This window comes from Lissotriton vulgaris, chromosome 2_1 (genome assembly GCF_964263255.1).
Source record: "Lissotriton vulgaris chromosome 2_1, aLisVul1.2, whole genome shotgun sequence".
In the NCBI taxonomy this organism is placed as follows: domain Eukaryota; kingdom Metazoa; phylum Chordata; class Amphibia; order Caudata; family Salamandridae; genus Lissotriton; species Lissotriton vulgaris.
In genome coordinates this window covers 582,422,238-582,445,454 of record NC_141687.1, presented here as the reverse complement: position 1 = coordinate 582,445,454, position 23,217 = coordinate 582,422,238, and the positions used below count along the sequence as shown (strand labels likewise).

Genomic DNA, 23,217 nt, shown 5'->3' with positions numbered 1-23,217 from the left:
GCCAACAAGAAGATGAAGATGACATCTAAAGAGAAGGGTCAACCTAACGGACGACGCAAAGAGATGAAGCAATGGAAAGAGCCAGAAACTGACATCATCGGGGAAAGTCCGAGGTGGGCGTCAAGGGGCGTTCCACCCACACTGTGATTGTGTATTTTAGGGACAGCACCCCGGGGAGGAGGTAGCAATTGGCAATTGGAGGTTAGGAACAGCGAGGCGAATTGCTCAGACCAAAGGCAAGGGTAGATGCCTTGAGCAAATGCGCTGAGAGAGATCAGAGCGCAAGGGAGCAGTAGGCCGAGGACCCTTAGAAGAGCGGATGGGTAGGCAGAGAGGGTACTGCTTCTTAAACTCAAGTTACCTTTAGAGGCTAAGAGAGTTTGAACTTCTGTGGAAGTCAAACTGCTGACACCTTTTTAGGGTACCAGGAACTTGCGAAATAGGGATGTCACCTAGTATAGAGTAGGGACAGATTTAACTTGATTATTTTCTCTTTCTATAGATGACGCAAAGGAACCACTCTACATCGAAGCTTTAAATTTCTGATTAAAGAACCGATTTTGTATTTTGTATACTTGAGATTTATCTTGAGAAGATTGTAATTTGCATTCAAATTTGACTTTTATATAAAAGCCTTAAAACTTTATCAGTTGTAAGTGGTTCTTCAGAGTGGCGTCATTTAATGGGATTTAACTAAACCTGTGTGGGAGTTGTCTTTTACTCAATGACAGATATTAGCGGTCCAAAATCATGAATGAGATAAATTATTAATTCGATCATAAATTGATACCAAAATCTCATTCCCCGCACAGACATTAAAGGTTTTAATGAAAGTCTGAAACTCAACCTGGCACCACACCCCCTCCACCAATGGCATGACTGGTACTGTACTTGCCACCTGTAATGTAACCGTGACCGAATTCTATAGTCGTCTAGTCAAATGCAAAACTCACAACCCTCGTCGGTGTGTGTTGTTGTTCCTCGGTGGTGACTCTTTCCGCTGTGACAAAAACCTACCCTACAGATTATAAAAAAATATCTGGGGGGTGGTGTGTACAGCGGGGGATACAGTGGGGACTGGCGGGCGGGGCGGTGAAAAGAGCGAGGGAAGGAAAGAGGCTATGAATAGGCGAAGAGCAATACAATGAGGAGGGGGAGGGGGGGGTGGATCGGAGAGGAGAAGGAAGCAGCTGCGTACAAAGGGGCTGAAAGAGATCTAGAGAGAAGGGAGAGCCGGCGGGTGACTGACTGGGAGATGAGGGAGAGAATAGGACGGGGGCTCGGGAGAAATTTGGTGAAGGATACGGGAAAAGAAAGGGGTGGCGCGGTGGGTGGGGGAGTGGCAGGGGAGGGGAAGAGTGGCGCTGCGCGAGGAGGGGGGCAGAGAGGCAGCAGGGAGGCAGTGAAGGGGAGGGGGCGGAGGCACGGAGGGGCACGAAGCTGCCAGCAAGCGGATACCAAGCCATTCCTAGACAAGGCATAACGGGTGGCACGGAAGGGAGACTAGCACATTGTGGCTGCGGGTGGGTGTTGGGCAAAGGTAATGTAACGGACACACACCATGGAGTCGGGCATTGTCAGGTGGCCCCATAGGTTGCCGGGGCGGAAAAGGGGCAAGGGGGTAGCAAGGAGCGGGCTTGTGCAGAGTGGGGGACATGAGCTCAGTCTGAGGGAGAACACAGGCTGTCCAGGAGCTCGTGGTGTCAGTTGTTCTAGCGAGAGGGCATGGGAGACGAGTTGGGGACCATCCAGGGATAAGGGAGGGCACAGGCGGGGGGCATGAGGAGACATAGATGAGGTGAAAATTGCAGAGCTGAGTTCCGACACTGGTCTGCCGGGTTCCACGGTACGCGCCTGAACGCACTGACAACAGCGATGCAGCGCCCAGACACACACTGCTCCAGCTTCTGGGTGCTGGTATTGAGCGGCAGCGATCGGAGAGGGTAAGGAGGCGGCGCGACGGACTGAGCGGCTGCTGGTTTATACATTACAACGCTGCGAAGCAGAGTGGTTTCACGAACGGAGTCCTAGCCGGAGCAGATTCATGCAGGGTCAAGGGCTGAGCTGGGACCGCGCACTCCCCGCCCACAGAGCCAATCAAGCGCGCGCCACGCGTCTTGTTTGCACACTGTCCCCGCACAGTGCCACAGGCCAGGGTCGCATGCGAGTTCCATGTCTTCTGAGTGCATCGATTGCAAGGACGCTCATCTCGGCGGCCGGCACGGCGCGTTCTTTCAAATGCTCTGACAATGGAACAAATGCCTGCAGTGTCAGCAGAGAGGCCAAGGACTGAACGTGCCTGGAGTTTGAGTTGCCCTCTCAGCAAGAAGACTCCGTTCGAAGCCTGCACCGGTGGCAGCGAGGGAGGCTCACGCTGGTGGGCAGCGCCAGAACTCTGCAAGGGCGGCAGCTTGAGGAGCCCGGACTGTTGGCGGGAAGATGCTCGCATTGGTGGGAAGTGAGAAGGCTGAACTGCAGGCGGTGTGATAAGGCGTGGGTATGGAGTTGGCGGGGTTTATGGGGGGTGTAAAAATGGTGGACAGTGTGGAGCGCCTGCGACACACCCCGGATATCCAGCCAAATGTAATTCGTTTCCATTAAAATACACCAGCCTTTTCGTAATATCGCACACTTACGTGGATACGCTGGAGGCAGGCCTGTACACACGGACTTTTATTCGCATACCCATGATGACCCAAGTGGGTTTGCCCCAGTGAGCCCGTATACAGCTGGCACACAGACCGCATGACATCACACCACACTCCACGCCCCACCCACAGGATCCAGGCTCTTGACTCTGTATAACCAACCCGGGAAACTGCTGCTCGGCCTCTCCTACACCTTCCCGCTGCACCCCATGCTTCTGCGCCGTCACCGGCTCGGAGCAACAGGCCTGGGGTCCCCTCATGCATGGCACCCACACCCTCCCCAGGTAGACACTCTCAGAAGGCCCTCTCTGCCAATCACGCACAGCGCACTAGGCCCATATGTATCAGCCCCTTCCTCCTAGACACGGAGTGGGTACAGCCCTTTGATACACCAGGCACCAGCCAGACCGCTCTTCAAAGCCAGTAACTACATGTCAGTGAGACCCCCACATCTTTATTCTTCACTCCAAGCTTAAGTGCAGTCACCGGGTTGTTGCAACTCAATTGAAGTACCCCAACAATCCTCATCCACGACACCACATCTCTTTCCACAGAGTCCGCTCTACGAAGACCCACTCTGCAAACTGGGTCAGATGTACAAAAGCCATTTAGCAGTCGCAAAGCCTGCAGGATGCCAAATCACAGGGTTTGTGTTCGCTATATGGCTTTTTTTCAATGCACTAAACCCCTTTTGCGAATCAATAAATGATCCCAGAACTGTAAAATGGGTTTAAAAAATGCATAGCAAATTACAATTTGGGGAAAAGGTGTGTTAAGGGCGTCCTTTCCAAACTGCGATTTGTAATGCTATGCATCACTAGTTTGAGACAGCAATTTTGTTAGCAAATCATTGATAGGTTACTGACTCCCCTATGTTAAAGGTAAATAGTGTGTTTGGGAGGGGGGAGTAGTCAGGGGGACCATAGCCAACTCTTAAACAACGTTTTTAAAACAGTACTGTTTTTAACAGAGCATTGTTTCCTTTAAAGAAGATGGGCTGTATTTAACAAAAAAACAAAAAAATAAAATAAAAGTGAAAACAAGCACATTGGTCTACTGACCTCAGTAGGAAACCATCTCTGCGATGGCATCCAATTGGAATGAGTCAATTCAAAAATCAATTTTAATGGTGATTTAGCGAATCAACCTAATAGTACACAGGCTCCTTCACAAAATCAGAATCAATTTGCAAAAAGTCAGTCAACAATTTGCAAATTGCAACCACTTTTCTTAGTACAGATGGTCGTAGATTTTTAATAAAAGATCGTTACTATATTTAAATGGGACTAACATCTTTCTTTTTCATGTTAAAGTAGAGTCCTGGCTTTCATGCAACAACATTGAGGTACCCCCGCCAGTCCTCAAGCATGACGCCAAATATCTTCAAACATAGACCCCTCTATGAAGAACCCTCTACAAATCATGCACAAAAAATAATAGCTTTTAAGTCGAAGAAGGTAAGTGCATGCCATTGTCTCTTGCACTTGTCAGCTTCAGTCCATGCACGAGGACAGGCACAAGTCTGATTTGTCAATAGTAGATAGTGAAGCACATCTTTAAAACATCATGCATGACATCTTAACCTTTCCAACAGAGACAAGTCTATGAAAACACCCTCTATCAACCGTCCATAACATATGCAGCCTCTTCTTACTACAAGATGCTGTATAAATGCAAATGTGACTCTGTGTCATAAAACTCCCTGTTTCACCCCATCTTTAAGCGCATACACGGCCGGCTTTAGCGCTGGTGGTGCCTAGTGCGAAAGTTTTTTTAAACCTCCCATGACCTCCTTCTCCATGAATTCCATCACTACCACTCTCCATCAGTGCACCTCATCTCTCCATAGCTTCTCTATGATATATATATGTGTGTATATATATATATATATATATATATATATATATATATATATATATATATATACACACACACACATATATATATATATATGTATATTCACCCCACCACCGCTGGTATTGGGAGAAGAGCTGGCGCGGGCGGTCCCGTTGCAGCCACCAGCTGGCTGTTCAATTCGCTTCACAACTCACCAAGAATATTGATGAAAAACGGGACACCCAGAGCTGCAGTGTACAAAAGGTTTATTCGGCAGATGAACAAAGTTCCACGACGCGTTTCGCCATTACGGCTTGGTCACGCTCGGAGCGTGACCAAGCCGAATAAACCTTTTGTACACTGCAGCTCTGGGTGTCCCGTTTTTCATCAATATTCTTGGTGAGTTGTGAAGCGAATATATATGTATATATATATATTATTTTTTTATAGTGCTGCTCATAGTTTGCTCGCACTCAGTTCTGGAATCTGCATGGTACACTTTCTTTGCAGCAGGCACATTAACCTTCCATGCTACTTTATGATGAGCCAAAAATCCTGATCTCTCAAAAGTAGGAACACTACTTAACAGAGTTATCTGAGCATGTTTATTGTTGCTTTAAAACTGCTGGGGGCACAAGGACAAAGCGCCCCCACCATAATCAGGGCCAGATGTGGCTGCACTGATCACACGACCCTAAAGCCAGCTCTGACTGCAGCCACAAGCAATGCTCTATCCACAGAAACACTAACATGGCACCCAAGATCTTCCTGCGTTACACACTCTATAAATATACATTTTGCCAACCAAGTATATCAAACGGTGCAGGCCTTATCTGACAACTAGGAAGAGCTTTGGGGCCTCGTCAGGGGTACTAGGTGTTCTATCATTTCTACGGTACAGTAAACTACAATGGTCAGAGAGTAGTTATAGGTAAAATTGAAAAAAACGTATTTTCACAACAAGCTGGAGAAGAGAAAGATTACTGTTATATGTATTTGTAAAGCACACTACCACCCGCAAAGGTATACTTGTGCTGAGCTGCTGTGTGTGCCTAGCCCTGCACATGGTAAACTGTTTAATGGAAAATCCAGGTCTTCTACTTCTTGTTTAATTCAAGAAAAGTGGAGGAGGCTCTTATGTGGAGTGGGAGGCCATTGCATACCTTAGGAGCGATGTAAGAGAATGCCTGTCACCCTGATCTGGTTCTGTGTATGTGTGGGATATTTACGAGCATGAGTTCCGAAGATCGGACCTGTCTGGGTGGTTGATGGAAGGAGATGCAACTATTCAGGTAGGTGGGGCCTATGTTGTGTAGTGCCTTGAATGTGTGTGTGAGGAGTCTGAAATGAGTGTGTTTGTGTATTATTAGCCAGTGGAGCTCCTTAAGGTGTGGTGTGATGTGAGTTCTGTGTGGGAGGTTGAGGATGAGTTTGGCTGTCGAGTTCTAGATGGTTTGTAGTCTTCTAGTGATTTGCTCAGGGGAACCTGGTGAAGCGGGTGTTCCTTTAGTCCAACTTATTAATTAAATATGGGTGGCATATTCTTGTGTTTGGACGTTCCATGTTTGATTAATGCAATTTGTGCACCACTTGAGGCATATAGCTTGATCATAAACCTGCTTGACATCCCACACTCACTAGCTGATTGAATCTGAAACTCATGGTTTCATCATTCATTGAGATATCCTGTATGGATAGTGACAGGCTGGTCATATCAAATCTATAACCTCAGGATCAATACAATCTACACCATAGAGGATGCATTGGATAAAATAGCAGTTTTGAGGGTTGTTTTTTAGGAAAAACCCAAGCAGACTTTCAGCATTCCTCAGATCCCAGAGAAGCAGCATTGTGTGGCTTTAACAGGCCACAAAAGGGCTCCAGACAGCCTGGGCAGATAAGAGTTTCGAAAAGCAAGGACTTTCAAGTCTTTGAGCAGGCAGCCACCGCAACGGATCGCCACCAAGTCCCCAGTGGGACTGCCTTCACTTATTAAACAGTTACAAATGGCCACAAGGATAAGCATCACACAGCCCTATTGCACCTCTGGCAGTCCTAGCTTTTTAGTTCATAATTATTAAGTTGCTGGGATTTTGTTGGCTCCCCACAGAATACAAAAGACTCCTGGTGAAAAAATCAGGGCAGACTGAAGGTGGAGGTTATGATATGCCACATTGTCCTTGAACCAGGGCGTACATACGTTTGAATACTATGCCTTACTCAGGGCTTTAAGTGGGCCGGGCTTCTCAGGATCTAAGACCCAGTAGTAATGAAACACAGACATTAAAACAAGTCCCTTACAGGCCTTATATTCATGTCCTTAATTTTACTGGCAAGTGATCCAGTTGCTAAACAATGAATGTAAAACCCAAAGTACCACATGTCATATGTTTAGTTCCTGTTTATAGTTCACGTTTTACTTAATCTTGCATTCTATAAGAGTGTTAGCTACTTCCAGGATGTTGTCTTTTCTGCTTTATTCTGTACAGCATATTATTCTAGTAAATACTTTTAACTGTGCCGCCTCCAGGTGTTTTAAACAGGCCACTTTTGAGAGCTTTGGAGTTTAGGCTGAAGGTAGTGCCAGTTGCTCACAGTATGTCAGTGGATCAAAAATGTGTTCAGAATGCATGGCCATCCCATCTTTGTCCTCTCTGTAGAGAGCACAGTGCAATAGTCATGAATTCCTGTTGAAATTGTTATTCTGTGCAAATGCATGTGAACTAAGCATGGGCGGAAAATCCGTTTCGCTCGCGGATTTTGCGGATTTTCGGTAAATTCGCAATCCGCGAGATCCGCGAATCTCCCGCAAAATCCGCAAATCCGCGAGCAGCGGATTTTATGGCTTGCTCGCACTGTTCGCGTGAGTTCGCGGCTTGCCAGTACAACTTCGCACCCCGCGAGTAAGTGCTAAATTGCAGAAATACGATCTTAGCAAAACTGAAACTACTTACCAGGTTCAAAAGTTCAGGCTCATCATTAGTAGCCATTTCCTGTAGTGCTTCCTGAGGGGCCACTCCAGAGTTCAGTTGCCAGTTGCAACTATTATGTGACCCTGCTCTGAACCTCAGAATAGTTACACATATGCCACAAAGGTCCTGAATTACAGCTAAGGGAGACAAGCATGAGCCAGGCTGGAAGTTAAAATCCATTAATCAGCCCCTAATTCATTATTGTCAGTTGGGGCAGGGCAGGTGTTGTAACTAATTTTGCAACAATGAAAGCACTTAGCAAGTGCAAAAGATCACTAATCAGGAAGCACTAAGGAAGCAGGTGCCAGCTAAAAAAATATTCTGTGACACATTAATCAGCCCCAAATTAATTCAGGTCACTTGAGGCAGGGAAGGTGTGCTTTGCTTTGCCGAAAATAATGTACACTGGACAACCAGAGGGTGTGGTGATGAAACAGAGGGTGGCATGGGTGGGCCAGAGGGTGGCATGAGTAGTCAGAGAGTGGCAGTGGTGACAGAGAGTGGCAGTGATGAAGAAGAGTGTCCCAAACAGGCTGGACACGTAGAAACAACAAGTTCGCAAAACTTGCGACCCGACAGGTAAGTTCGCAAATTGCGAAATTGTAAAAACCCTCGCGAACTGGCAGAAACACGCGCAAACACACAAAAAAAACGCAAATTCGCGGGAATTCGCGGATTTTGCGGATTGCGAGTTCGCAAATCCGCAAAATTCGCGAACGCGAGATTCGCAAAATTCGCCCATGCTTAATGTGAACAGTTGTCAAAATATCGACAGAGTGATAGTTAAAGTAAATACTGTGATCATAGGTGAGGGCGTGCATTGTGTGTTTGGGGGTGGTGAAGTGAAGGAGATGCGAGGAAGCACTTTCAGAGAGTGAAAAGAGGGTGCAGAAGAACGCGCCGGTTCTGTCATGGACTGAGTAACTGCAATTCTTTATCTTCAGAGGGAGTGCCTGCACTTCTCAGCAGAGGTGCAATACTTCTAATTGGAGAGCACTGCTTAAATTCACAGTCTGACAATTTCCGAATCGACACATTTTCCATATTAAATATTAACAACATTTTTGGTATGACTAATTTTTTCTAACTACCATTGAAAAAGGCAATAATCCTGGCTGTTTTTTTTATATATATATATATATATATATATATATATATATATATATATATATATATATATATATATATATATATATATATATATATATATATATATATATATATATATATATATATATATATATATATATATATATATATATATGTCACCTGCTGTGTTATATATCTGAATACAATAACAGAAAGCTCAGAGAGGAACCAAAATAGCGGTTGTGGCCACACTGTGGTAACCACAGAAATGTAATTTCCATATTTAATCCACATCTTTTTACGTGGGACAATCCGCTTTTAGAGATCCCTGCCTTTTTCACCCCACGTAAAAGCCAGGACTTACCATTGCTGACTCCATGAAGCGGGCGTCTAAGCACATGAATTATTATTTTATTTTGTGTTCTTACAGTGAGCACCTGGGCAGTGGGGTTGTAAGGCGCCTTAGATAAAACTGGAGCTAGTTTATACACTATAGGGCATATTTACAACTTCTGGCGCATCCCTGCATATCAGCAGGGATGAGCCAAGAAAGATACATCACGGAAAACTACCTGTGCGCCCCCATGGATGTGCTGCATTTACAATGCGGCACGTCGTGGCGCACGGATAGGCAGATGCGTGATGTATCTGCTGGCGCAAGGTTGGTGAAGTGCAAGAGTTGCCTCCCGCCCGCAGCACTGTTCCAATCCGACCTATCTCCAACATGGCTTCAAGCAGGCGCAAGCTTTTGACCCAGCAGCGATGGAAAAGTGACGGGGTGAATTCTTGTAGATTTCACTGCGTCACTTTTCCGAGGCTTTCCTCCGACGGAACTCCCACATTGCGACTAAACGCCCACATGAAACCTGATGCAGATTTCATGTGGCTCAGTGCTTTGCAATGTGACGCATCTGCCTAGATGCGTCACGTTGTAAATAAGTCGCAACGTGGCGCATGGTTTACGCCCCCACTGCGTCATAAAAGTGATGCAACGGCGGCGTAAAAGTGTCTTATGGGACTTGTAAATCTGCCCCTACGTGCATAGGGACAGCTCCTTCAAGAAGCGCCATATTCAGCTGACACGTTACGTAAAACATGAGGAGTCCGAGGACATATATATTCCGTCAATGCGCCTTATACGTCAGTCTGAGGGTGTGTATTCATAAGACACGCTCCTGCCTCGGCCAGGGCCGTGAACCACTGTGATCTTGCTGCAGTATGCGAGAGCAGCCACCCCTCCGATCTCTCCCGTACCCCCACCCTCCATACGCTGATGAAAACGGACTCCCTACTTGACCCGCTCTGTTACACTCCACGCCAAGACCCCTTTCAGTATGTCTTACATTTGGTGTATATGGCGGTTTGTAAAGCGCCATATTGTGTTGATGGCGCCTTACGGCACTGAGTGCATTGGACAAAGGACGGCAGCCGGGGGAGTGTGTGTGTGGGGGGGGGGGGAGCGGGGGTTGATTTGTGTATGTTTGTTTTCACTCTCACACACACTCGACAGTTCACTAAGGTTCTTTAGTGCAAACCACACATTAATTTGATTATTTTCAAAATATGTCAGCTACATCTCATGGTCAAGTACAAACAGGGCTAAACACGCCAGTGATTGTCGAACACCTCTGAGCCATATCTATCTATGCCGGATATATATCACATATATATATGTATGCAAAACCTCTATGTTTCATGGTAAGACGTTATTCAGAGTGTTCTTCTTGCAACCATTGAAAAACGAAAGTAAGTCAGCCTCCATAAAATTGTCCCAGCCCCTCCTGCTTGTGTCACGTTTCTAGGAAGAATCCCTAAATAAATGGCAGAAGGAGGAAATGTATTGTATGCAGATTAAAGCGAGTGAGCGAGAGGGAAAGAGAGAGACAGGGTGACACAGAAAGAGAAAGAGACCGGGAAGGTGTGTAGATAGATGGCTGTCGAGTGTGTGTGAGAGTGAAAACAATCATACACAAATACACGGCAATGGCTCGCTCAATGGCGCAGTCCCATACTTGTCTATGCAACTCATTGTAAGCCTATTGAGCCACAATTCCAATTAGAGTAAGCCTATGGCACCACATCTCCACAAAGAGGCAAAGCCCGGTCTGTTCCTTCGACCCGCCTATTCACCACTGGCGAAGGATGCGCGTGGATCCGTAAGACCCGTGGAATTGTGGATCCATAGACTGACACTATGTGACACTGAGGCTCCATAGAAATACACTAAGTTGAGATGTGGACACATAGACTTAATGAATGATTTTGTGGCTGCATAGATTTACACTGAATTGAGTTATGGCTTCACAGGCTTATATTGAGCAGAGCTGTGGTTTCATAGTCATGCGCTGAGTGAAGTTTTGGATCCATAAACTTATACTGGGTTTAGCTGTGGACCCATAGGCTTGCATTGAATGGAGTTGTGGCCCTATAGACTTACATTGAGAGGGGTTGAGGCCACATGGACTTACATTGAGGGGAGTTGTAGTGCCAACGACTTACGCTGAGTAAAGTTATGGACCCATAGACTTCTGCTGAGTTGTCATGTGAGCCAGTATACTTTCACTGCGTGGAGTTGTGATCATATAGACTTATATTGAGTGGAGATGTGGTGCCTTATGCTTACTCTAATTGGAATTGTGGCTCAATAGGCTTACAATGAGTTGCAGTGAATGTTGTTGTGGCCGCAAAGACTCACATAGAGTAGACTTACATTGAGAGGAGTTGTGGTCCCATAGACTTACATTGACTAGAGTTGTGGCTCCATAGACTTGCATTGTGTCGAGTTGTAGTTTCATAGACGGACACTGTGTGGAGTTGAGGCTCAATAGAAATACACTAAGTTAAGTTGTGAACCCATAAACTCAATGAATGGTGTTGTGGCTGCATACACTTACATCGAATTGAGTGATGACCTCAAAGACCTGCATTGAGCAGAATTGTGGCTCCATAGACTTGAATTGAGTGGAGTTGTGGACCCATAAACTTGTACTGGGGTTAGCTGTGGTCCCATAGACGACTTGCAGTGAATGGAGATGTGGCCCAGTAGACATACATTGAGTGTGTTTGTGTGCCCAGGGCCTTACATTGAGGGGAGTTGTAGTGCTACTAAATTACACTGAGTCAAGTTGAGGATCTATAGGCTTCTATTGAATTGACATGGGAACCTAAAAACTTTCACTGAATGGAGTTGTGGTCATATAGACTTACATTGAGTGGAGATGTGGTGCCATTGACTTACTCTCATTGGAACTGTGGCTCAATAGGATTACACTGAGTTGCATTGAACGTCGTTGTGGCTTCCGAGACACACATTGAGTAGACATACACTGAGAGGAGTTGTGGTCCCATAGATTTATATTTAGTTGAGTTGGGAACTACAGACTTACACTGGAAGGAGTTTTGGCAGCATAGACTTAGATTGAGTTGAGTTACGGACCTATAGACGAAAATTGGGCTGTGTTGCCCACACACAGATTAACAGTGATTGAAGTTTTGGTCCATAAGTGAACACGAGTTTGTATTTAAGGTCAGTTTTCAGAAACATAAGTGGTAGACAATTTGAGTTTCCACTGTTGTACGTATATTAACTTATCTGTTTTTAGATGTGTGCATTAGAGAGGCAGTCTCATTCAAGGAACTGTCTCTAGCTGGACATTAACCCTTACTGGGTGTGATAATATCTGTATTACATTGTAATAGACAACATGCCTAACCTCGGTACATTGTCAAACTTCGCCTGCTACAACCCCTAAAGTCATCAAAAACATGTAAGGTCTCTTGGGGAACCTTTGCGATGCCTAATAACTACACTTATAGCTGACCAGACAAAGTACCACATGGGCTCGGAGTATGAGGCCCCAGAAGATCAGGCGGGATTGTTCAATTGCAGACATCAATAAGGACATTATTCACCGAAATGTACTGACTGCCAGATGAGATGCAATGCCACAGTATCTCCTGCTGCTGATAAAGGGGCCTGCTATGGTCTTGTGTTTACTACCAGAAGAAGCTAAACTATGCATCACAGACCAGAATTGATGTATAAGTTCTCCTGGAAATTTCTATCAGGATTTCCACATTGGTGTAAATTATTTAAAAAGTTCATCGTATTTTCGCCAGCTTAGTAACCTTTGCAAACACCAAAGTCCAGTGAGATTGGACAGTGAAGATACATCACATACTGCATAAAACCCTGAGAAATGGAAGCACGACAGCACGGGTAGGTGAAGAGAAATGACAGCAAAAAACACAGGGAGAGTGAGGAGATAGTACTGCTATAAACACTGGGAAAGTGAGGTGATAGGACTGAACTAAACACTGTGACAGTGAGGAGGAATGAAAGCACTAACCACAGGTAGAGTGAAGAGATAAGACTGCACTAAACACTGGGAGAGTGAAGAGAAACAACTGCACTAAACACTGGGACAGTGAGGAAGAATACCAGCACTAAACACTGTGAGAGTGAAGAGATAAGACTGCACTAAACACTGGGAGAGTGAAGAGAAACAACTGCACTAAACATTGGGAGAGTGAAGAGATACAACTGCACTAAACACTGGGACAGTGAGGAGGAATACCAGCACTAAACACTGGTAGGGTGAAGAGAAACAACTGCACTAAACACTGGGACAGTGAGGAAGAATATCAGCACAAAACACTGTGAGAGTGAAGAGATAAGACTGCACTAAACACTGGGAGAGTGAAGAGATACAACTGCACTAAACACTGGGAGAGTGAAGAGATACAACTGCACTAAACACTGGGACAGTGAGGAGGAATACCAGCACTAAACACTGGGACAGTGAGGAGGAATGACAGCACTAACCACAGGTAGAGTGAAGAGATAAGACTGCACTAAACACTGGGAGAGTGAAGAGATACAACTGCACAAAACACTGGGACAGTGAGGAGGAATACCAGCACTAAACACTGGTAGGGTGAAGAGAAACAACTGCACTAAACACTGGGACAGTGAGGAGGAATACCAGCACTAAACACTGGTAGGGTGAAGAGAAACAACTGCACTAAACACTGGGACAGTGAGGAGGAATACCAGCACTAAACACTGGTAGGGTGAAGAGAAACAACTGCACTAAACACTGGGACAGTGAGGAGGAATACCAGCACTAAACACTGGTAGGGTGAAGAGAAACAACTGCACTAAACACTGGGACAGTGAGGAGGAATACCAGCACTAAACACTGGTAGGGTGAAGAGAAACAACTGCACTAAACACTGGGACAGTGAGGAAGAATATCAGCACTAAACACTGTGAAAGTGAAGAGATAAGACTGCACTAAACACTGGGAGAGTGAAGAGAAACAACTGCACTAAACATTGGGACAGTGAGGAGGAATGGCAGCACTAACCACAGGTAGGGTGAAGAGAAACAACTGCACTAAAACGTGGACAGTGAGGAGGAATAACAGCACTAAACATTGGGAGAGTGAAGAGAAACAACTGCACTAAACACTGGGACAGTGAAGAGATACAACTGCACTAAACACTGGGACAGTGAGGAGGAATAAAAGCACAAAGCAAAAGGATCGATGAGGAGAAACAACTGCACTAAACACTAGGACAGTGAGGAGGAATGACAGCACTTAACACTGGGAGTGTGAGGAGATAGGACTGCACTAAACACTGGGACAGTGAGGAGATAAGACTACACGAAACACTGGGAGAGTGAGAGAAACAACTGCACTAAACACTGAGACAGTGAGGAGGAATAACAGCACTAAACACTGGGAGAGTGAAGAGAAACAACTGCACTAAACACTGGGACAGTGAAAAGATACAACTGCACTAAACACTGGGACAGTGACGAGGAATAAAAGCACAAAGCAAAAGGATCGGTGAGGAGAAACAACTGCACTAAACACTAGGACAGTGAGGAGGAATTACAGCATTTAACACTGGGAGTGTGAGGAGGTAAGACTGCACGAAACACTGGGACAGTGAGGAGATAAGACTGCACTAAACACTGGGACAGTGAGGAGATAGGACTGCACTAAACACTGGGACCGTGAAGAGACACAACTGCACTAAACACTGGGACAGTGAGGATAAATTACAGTACTAAAGACTAGGACAGTGGGGAGGTCGCACTGCTCTAAACACTGGAGCGATGAGGAGGAACGACAACACTGAGGTGGTGAAGAAACATAACTGTATTAGGCATTGAGGAGGTAAAGAGAAACGACAGCACTAAACACTTGGATTTTGAAGAGAAATGACTGAACTAATCAGTGGAAAAGTGACGAGTAATGACAGCAACGAACACCGAGATTGTGAAGAAAACGACAGCACTAAACACTGCCGTGGAGAAGAGAAACGACGGCAAAACACCGGGGCATTAAGGAGACACAAGAGCACCAACCTCTGGGGCAGTGAAGGGGTATGACAGCACTAAATACTGTGATGGTGAAGAGCAACAACAGCACTAAATACTGGAGAACTGACGATGAACCAACAGCACTAAATCCTGGTATGGTAAACAGAAGTGGCAGCACTAAACACCGAGACGGTGAAAAGAAATGACAACATTAAACTGTGGGATATTGAGGAGAAACGGCAGAACCAGCCCCAGGGAAGGTGAAGAGAAATGACAGCACTAAACACGGGAGCAGTGGGGAGGCATGACAGCACTAAACACTTGGGCAGTGAAGAGGAATGACAACATTAACCAGTGGGACACTGAGGAGAAACGACAGAACTAAACGCTGGGATGGTGACGAGAAACAGCAGCACTAAACACCGGAGCGGTGGGGGAAAATGACAGCACTAAAAACTTGGACGGTGTTCAAGTTCAAGTTAAAATTTGTATAGCGCACTACTCACCCACAGGGTCTCAAGGCGCTTGAGGGAGGTGGGGGGGGGGGGAGAGAAACGACAGCACTACACGCTGGATAGGGTGACCAGGCGTCCCTGTTTTGCCAGGACGGTCCCTGTTTTTAACCAGCTGTCCCAGCAAATTTCAAGAAATTCAGCTCATGTCCCCGTTTTTAGAGAGGGTCGACTGCAAATGGTGGGAGGTGTTTTTTATCTTTTACAAAGCAGGGATAGTTAGCAGTTGTTTCAAGAAAGCAATTTAATTAACAGGCAAGCTACTGGGCTCAAAAAATGCATTTTATGTATGTTCTTACTGCCTGTTCTGTAATTCTCTGCTGAGGAGTGCTGTCATCGCTTGAAGTAAAATTGTAGTCCTTCTTCTATTTTTTCTGAAATGTCCCGGTTTTTGGCTTTAAAATTCTGGTCACCCTAACGCTGGAAGAGTGGGGGGAATTGGCAGCAATAAACAACAGCGGCTCTGTCACGAAAATGACAGCAGCACGTACTGGTACTCTGTAACTCTGCAGTACCCCTCGCCGACGGTCCCTGGACCCGGCACAAGAGACGTGTGTCATTGTGAACATCGTGAATGTGACTAACAGTTCGTCGCCGCTCTTGGCTGTTTCTAACTAGCCACACTCGCGCAGGTGTGTCAGGCTCCAACGGCTTCACGGGCGGCCGATGTTCTAAGAAGCAGGGTGTACAGCGGGTAGGTATATTGTACCTACCACTACCTTCGAAGCGTGTGCCTCCTTTTATTCCTAGAATCTTCTCAGGGTAGGGGGGGGGGTACATCCATATGGGGGTGCCCTGACAGTCCCTCGCTCCCGATCAGTGTGTTCAGAGTGGCCGCCGCAGGAGCGGGGCCTGGGAGGACGAGGGCCGGTGCTGTGGTTTACGAGGAGGGGGCCGAGGTTGTTTTTACGCAGAGAGCCCCCCTCGTCCACTTTCGAGGGAGGTAAGTAGCCTCGTAGGCTTGGGCTGCGTTGTTTGCTATCACGACCCTCCCCTGATGTTATATGTTTCTCCGTACAGTAAGTGTACACTAGCAATCTGAGATTGCCCATGAAGTCCTGCATCAAGTGTGCAGGCACGCACGCACGCACGCACTTAAGCGTAAGGGACAGACCAGCAGTGAGGAGACCCTGGTGGGAACTGAGGTGGGCATCTCAGAGCTTGTGAGGAGTTGGGTGGCACCAGGGGGTAACACCGGTCCCCGCAGTCCCCGCGGTGGGGGGGGGGGGGTGCTTCGGGGGGGCCCCTCAGCACCATACTCAGGCCTGAGAGCTGCATATTAAATACGCAGTGGGGGCCTTCGTGTACCTTGAAGGGGGGGGGGGGGGTCTCAACTCTCGTTACGCCAGTGGGTGGCACCTGGCAAAAGCGAGGGACCTAGTCATGATGACCCCTGGGGGCCCGGTGATGGCAACGGCCTGGGTGAGACTCCAGATAATGAAGACCCCCTGAGGGCGGGTGAGGGTAGGACCCAGGGGGGAGGGGTCCGGTGATGGTCCCCCCTGATAATGAAGACTTAGTAGGGAGTGGGTGGGTGGATGGGGGTGGATGGGACCCCAATTATGAGGGCTATGTAGGGACCGGGTGAAAGCGAGGACCCAGATGGGACCCAAGATTACGAGGACCGTGTAGGGAGTGGGTGAGGGGAGGACCCTGGTGGGATCAGGTGATGGTGGGGTCCCAGGTAGGACCCCTGACGGTGAGGACCTGCAGGGTCCGATGTGATGCCGTAGGGCCCTGTGAAGGTCATGGTGACCTCCGTGAGGCTCCTGATAATGACAGCCTGAGTGTCATTCAGTGACCCCATGATACTGGGAATGGTCGCTGTGAGTCCGTGGGTATCAGAGACGAGCCGAGCTGCACCCCTGACATTAGGGAGAGCCCCGACTCCTATCCTTGAGATTGGGGAGGACACCTCCAGGGTGCTGACTTTGAGAACCGAAGCGACCGCTGATGAAGTCTGTCACACACCTGCAGGTCAAAGTACTGGCTTTTCTTTTTATGGATCATTTTATCATGAAATTCACCTTTTTGATACAATTGAAGCAAAGACTCCCAGAATGCAGTGGTTTATTAAACGAAAGTGCAGGATTGGGTACATTGGGAACGGCTGACAATGAGCGACCTGGCGCCCTGGATTGGACTCAGTTGCTTGTGACCCACATGTTGTGCTTTTTAGCGGACCCTGTTCGACTTGCATGTGGCTTTACAATTCGATCCTGGCCACTGGGCGCTGGGTCAGGGTCTCAGTGCACGTGCGTGCGCAGCTGCTCTGTAACCCCGTGCACACGCAGAGATGACAACACCCCCTCCCAGGGGTCTTAGGTAGAAACACACACACATTCAAAGTCTCAGCAGACAAACGGGTGCCCCTGCCCCACACGCGTGGTCGCAGGTGAATAAGCCGGCCACGTTACCTCTCAGAAAGCACGTACATGCACAGCCACAAAGTATCGGGGCACGGGGTAGGCTCTCGGGGGACGCACTGGGGTTGGCTGTACTGCTAACTTTAGGGTTTCTGGACGCTGGTGAGTATAGAGCTTTCAAACAACAGTTGGGTGCTCAGCCCACCTTTTTCCCAGAAAGGAGGTGGGTTACAGCACCCTAGGCTTGGAGGGTACAGGCGCATGAGCCCCGGGTAGAAGGGTAGAGGTGGGCACAGTCTCGGGGTGGCTGGTATTCAATGAGGACCTGGTGGAACATGTGAAACAGTTTCGAGGTGCAGGTGAGCGCATGAAGCCATGCGCGCGTCTGAGGTGACATTTGAAATGGAAGTCACCCCTACAGGGTGCTGCCACGGAGGGTCTCTTACCTTTGGTGCTGGAGGTCTCCTGGTTAATGTACATTTTCCCTCCTGCCCAGCTCCTCTCCTAGGCTCCTCTTCTACGTGGACCAATACTTCGCTTGCCCTGGTTCCGTTTTCGTGGCACCGTGCTGAACTTGCCCCCTGTGTGCACTTGAGGTCTCTCGTGACTGACAGCCAGCCCCCCGGGCACGTCTCTCAGCAGCAACTGCTCTCCGCGAGCACCGTCTCTGCTGCGCCTCTTCTTCCCGGGCAGCGCGTCGCTCTCCTGGGCACAAGCGGTCCCTTTGTATCCGTCAATGCTGCTCTCCTCCGCTCGGGCAGCGCCCCTCTGCCCACGGCAGCGCCTCTTCTCCCCGGACAGCGCCTCTTCTCTCCGTTCAGCGCTCCTCTCCTGTCGGGCACATGAGGTTCCTCCGCTCCGGCAGCGCCTCACCTCCCCGGGCAGCGCACCTCTCCTCCCGGGCACAGGTCCTTCTGCTCCGGGCAGCGCGCCCGTCTTCCCGGACACAGGTGGTCCCTCCGCTCCCGGCAGCGCCTCACCTCCGCGGGCAGCGCGCCCGTCCTCCCGGGCACAGGTGGTCCCTCCGCTCCCGGCTGAGCTGCACTTGTACCGCTGCACTGGACGCCACTATAAAGGCTTGGTCGCTACACAGAAGCTATGAAAATATAGGGTGTGTGCTCCTTCCATCCTAAACCGGGGTCAGGGCCCCTCTCCCCATCCCTTGGCTCCCCGCCTCCCTCGGGCCACCCTCTCCTCTCCGAAACACGGACTGTTCTCCGCCGTCAGCAGGTGCCGCGACAATGCTTCGAAACTCTCAGCGGCCCAAACACGTCCAACAGGTCCTGGGCAGAGTGGAAGAGGAGGAGCGGAAGGTGTCCGCGTCCCCGGGAGATCACCGACCTCTGCGTGCACTCACCGGCACTGGAGCCTGGCAGGGCGATGCCAGCGAGGGGTATCCGGGCTCCTCAGCCGTCCACGGAAGAGGGGATCTGAAGCAGGCGAATGCCCTGCTTATTGTTCAGCAAGCAGGCCGGTGTGCCCAGCACCTCCCGCGCCCTGGGCAGTACGGGGCAGTGCAGCGCACGCCTTCTGCTGCACGCTACGGAGCCTCGCGCGTCTCCCGCTGCCTCGCCCGCTGCCCTGGCTCTGCGCGATGCCCACTCTGTGCCTGCACATCTCTCGCTTCTCGATGCTGCGCGCGCTGGCGGCGGACGCTGAAACTGCACGCGGGCCCATCCCTGCCAGCACCTGGGAGGGGGCACGGCCCCCTAGCGTACACCTGACGATAGGAAGGCGTGTGATACTGAGCCCACGGACACGCCATGAGACTTCCTAATAGAGACTGTGAAAGGAGTCATCATCACCATAGGGTGCCCGCTCCATGTTCCTCGAAAATATGACTTTGTGGGTTACATCAGGATTCATATTCTGACCTATAAGATAAATGCACATTTCTGCAGCTGGCTTCGGATTCGGGAACCCACCGAGCTATCTTGTTACAAGTTCAGCTGGTGACCGCAGGTTGAACAATGATCTTTGCCTCTGCTGCTCCAACCCTGCAAGTTATCAGATATGCTCTCAACTTCCTTCCCCCCTCGACCCTTCATAGTGGAACATTCGGAGCCTCCACATCCACAGCCCCTTGCGCCACATTTACGACACTTATTCCCAAATTAAAAGCGACACACTGGCGATGCAAGGGGCTTGTAAATAAGCCCCTGGGGACAGATTTACAAGATACTGACGCATCTGTACAGATAGGTCAGTTTCACTGCTCCTCAATGCGAAATCGTTGCACCACCATGGATGTGCCGTATTTACAATACAGCGCACCATGGCGCAAGGATTGACAGATGCATCAGAAATTCGGATGCATCTATCGGTGCAACAGTCCAGCATTGCTGGAGTCTTGTCGCAAGCACAACAAAACTCCAGCAATTCATGGGGAGGCCTGTTCCCAATACACTGCATCACTCCTCATGGCTGCTCCAAGCAGGCGCAGGGTTTTGAAGCAGTGGCATCCTAGAAGCGGCACAGTGAAATCTACATGATTTCACAGCATCACTTCTACCAGGCTTTCCTGCGCGGGAACGCCCACCATGCATACATTATACCTGATGCAGCTATAATGTAGTCAGGGTCAGGGCCGGCTTTAGCACTGGTGGCGCCCGGTGCAATATTTAGTTTTGGCGCCCCCATTCCCCATGGCCGCCTCCTCAGATTACCTCACTACCACCAGGCAAAAGTGCCTCTCATCTCTCCAATCACAAGTTATTGCTAAACAAAGCGCCACTCCATGAGGCCAGCACCTCCTCCACTGGTCACACCCAGTGCCACCAGACCGGTCAAACTGCCCTAAAGCCGGCCCTGCGCAGAGTTTTACAAGGTGACACATCTCCCAAGATGCGTCACATTGTAAGTGGGCCACAACATGGTGCATTGTTTACGCCATTGCTGCATTACAAAAAGTGACGCAACAGCAGACGCAAAAGTGTTGCAAGGGGCTTGTAAACCTGCCCCATATTTTTTTGCCAATTTTGGCGCATTTTAAAAGCGTCTGCATGGTTGGTTTTCTCCAAAATGCCTGCATTTTTTACCAACAAATTTCAATGAATGATCAATTCATAAGGCTGACCACTGACCAAACCTGTCAGTTTTGTCGACTTAACTTTACATACGCATTTCGATTTTGGCCTATTTAAGGCCATATATCCAGATGCTTACAAGTAACATTCATAGAAATTAGACCTCCTTATTATTGTCTTTATCCCCATGCGCTACACAGAGAGGGGCAGATTCACAAGCCCCTTGCGCCGCTGGTGTGTCACGTTGCGTGATGCACCAGCGGTGCATCCTGCTGAGAGATATTTAGAAACACACGTAAAGCCACCCTGCATTACTTTACCTGTGCTTGTGAATATCGTCCTTTTTCACGCAACACTTTGTTTGTAGGATTGTGACATGGGTGTTGCTCTGGATGTTCCCACGCAACACCCATGTCCAATGATGCATTTCTAGATTAATGAGCAATCGTATATCTGGAAATGCACCAGAATTCAACGCCACCCTAAGGGAGGCTTAGAGAGGTGCAACAAGGTAAAATGTTTTAATTTCTCCTCGTTTTTCCCTCTTTCAATGCGTGCTGCATTCTATTGCACACATTGGAAGTGGAAATCACCTCAATTGATTGTTTTTGTTCAGGAAGATGCTCCTTCCTGCACAAAAAAATCTCCCCATGATGCAGGCATCCTTGCAGCATGGTAAAAAAAAGAGAGCCTGCACTGGCGCATGGCAGCAGTTTGTGCACCAGCGCAGGGGGAAGCACAGAGATGCAACATATTAATGTATGTCGCATCCCTGTGCTTCGAAACTAACACAGTGCCAGCGACGGCCCGTGGAGGGAGTTACGGTGGGGCAGGAGGGCAGGGAGGGGGAGGGGCAGGGCGGAGGTTGCTAAAAACCGGCATATGGATAATTGCAGGTAAGTAAACAATTTAATTAATAAAACGAATTTCGTAGCTCGCACTGCATTGCATTTTGCGATGCAAGGCGCACTACGAAATTCGTTTTATTAATTAAATTGTTTACTTACCTGTAATTATCCATATGCCGGTTTTTAGCAACCTCCACCCTGCCCCTCCCCCTTCCCCGCCCTCCTGCCCCACCGTAACTCCCTCCACGGGCCGTCGCTGCACAGTGCTATGCAGCAAAATGATTTGCGGCACCACGCTGCGTTGGTTTCTTGTAAATCTGCCTGAGAGTCTGTTCCTGCTGAGAGCATAGAGCGGAGCACAGGGTTCACTTCAAGTTACACACACTCAACTTAAGTGATTGAGGGTTTAATGGAATCTAAAATCTGTTGCAGGATCTTATGACATTCATTTCCTATAGTTTTTCTCAGGAGTGACACACAGTGCTGCTTACTTCAGGGGCAGATATCCTGGCCCTGTTCCTCTCATATGGACTGCATACAGAGCCTACTCCAAGGGCCCAGACCCCAGATCCACTTGTATCTCACCAGGACTGCACACAGAGTCCATTCCAGGGGCTTAGAGTCCAGGGCCATGTGTCTCTAACCAGGACTGCACACAGAGTCCTTTCCAAGGGCTCAGGGCCACGTATCTCCCACCACGACTGCACACAGACTCCATTCCAGGGGAACACAGTCCATGGCCATGTGTTTCTTACCAGGACCGCACACATAGCCTAATCAGGACCTCAGTGCCCAGACCAATGTTTCTCTCACAAGGACTGCACACAGTCCTTTCCGAGGCCCAGGGCCACGTGTCTCCCACCAGAAGTGCACACATAGCCCCTTCCTGGGGGCCAGAGTCATGGGCCACAGGCTCACCAGGACTGCACAAAGTGTCCAGCGCTGGAGTCCTCCTATTGTGGATGTTATACATCAGTGGACTAGTTCTATAAACACACTGTGCACTGTCACCTTTCCATGGGTTGCTTCTCATGTACTACATGAGCTGCATTGGTATCAGGATGTTGGAATATGATTGGCCTATGAGACCTAAAAGATATTCTGTACCATTTAGTAAGGGTGTTGTTGAAGCGTCAAATGGGTCACAGATTTTGAAGGCATAATTAATCTTGAGAATAACTTAGGGCCTGATTAGGAGGACCAGTGGTAGAGGTGTGGTGGCAGTCGGTGACTGCCGCACCAGTGGTCCGACTGCCGCATTATGAGTACAGCAATCGGGCCATGAGTGGACCGCAGCAGCACCAGGGATCCGCGATCCTTGGCACATGCACAGTGGTCTTGCGGCAGCAATGTGCTTGGTTATGCCACTGCAGCACCACCAAGCATTTTACAAGTTTCCTCACTGTGACTCTAACCACTACGGTGAGACTGCATTTGTTAGTGTGGTGGTGAGGAAACAAGGAGAGGCCTACAGGTCCCGCTAGTGCCTCATGGCACATGGGATGCATGCAGGGGGGCACATGGGTTGCCCGTTTCTGTGCTTACTTGCCCTGTTCTGCACAGCATGGACTTCACAGTCTATGCCA

The 23,217-nt window shown here is 48.6% G+C and overlaps 1 protein-coding gene across 4 annotated transcripts in view; it reads right to left on the bottom strand.

Annotated features, from left to right (window-relative positions):
• SYT7 (synaptotagmin 7) overlaps positions 1–19,391 on the bottom strand; it is an 856,873-nt gene extending 837,482 nt beyond the window's left edge. For all 4 annotated transcript variants that reach the window (XM_086955594.1, XM_086955595.1, XM_086955596.1 and 1 more), the window contains exon 1: positions 18,204–19,391. In XM_086955594.1, coding sequence (XP_086811720.1) covers positions 18,204–18,237 — 34 coding nt within the window. In that variant the 5' untranslated portion in view covers positions 18,238–19,391. The remainder of the gene's footprint in view (positions 1–18,203) is intronic.
• Between the last annotated feature and the right edge of the window lie 3,826 nt (positions 19,392–23,217).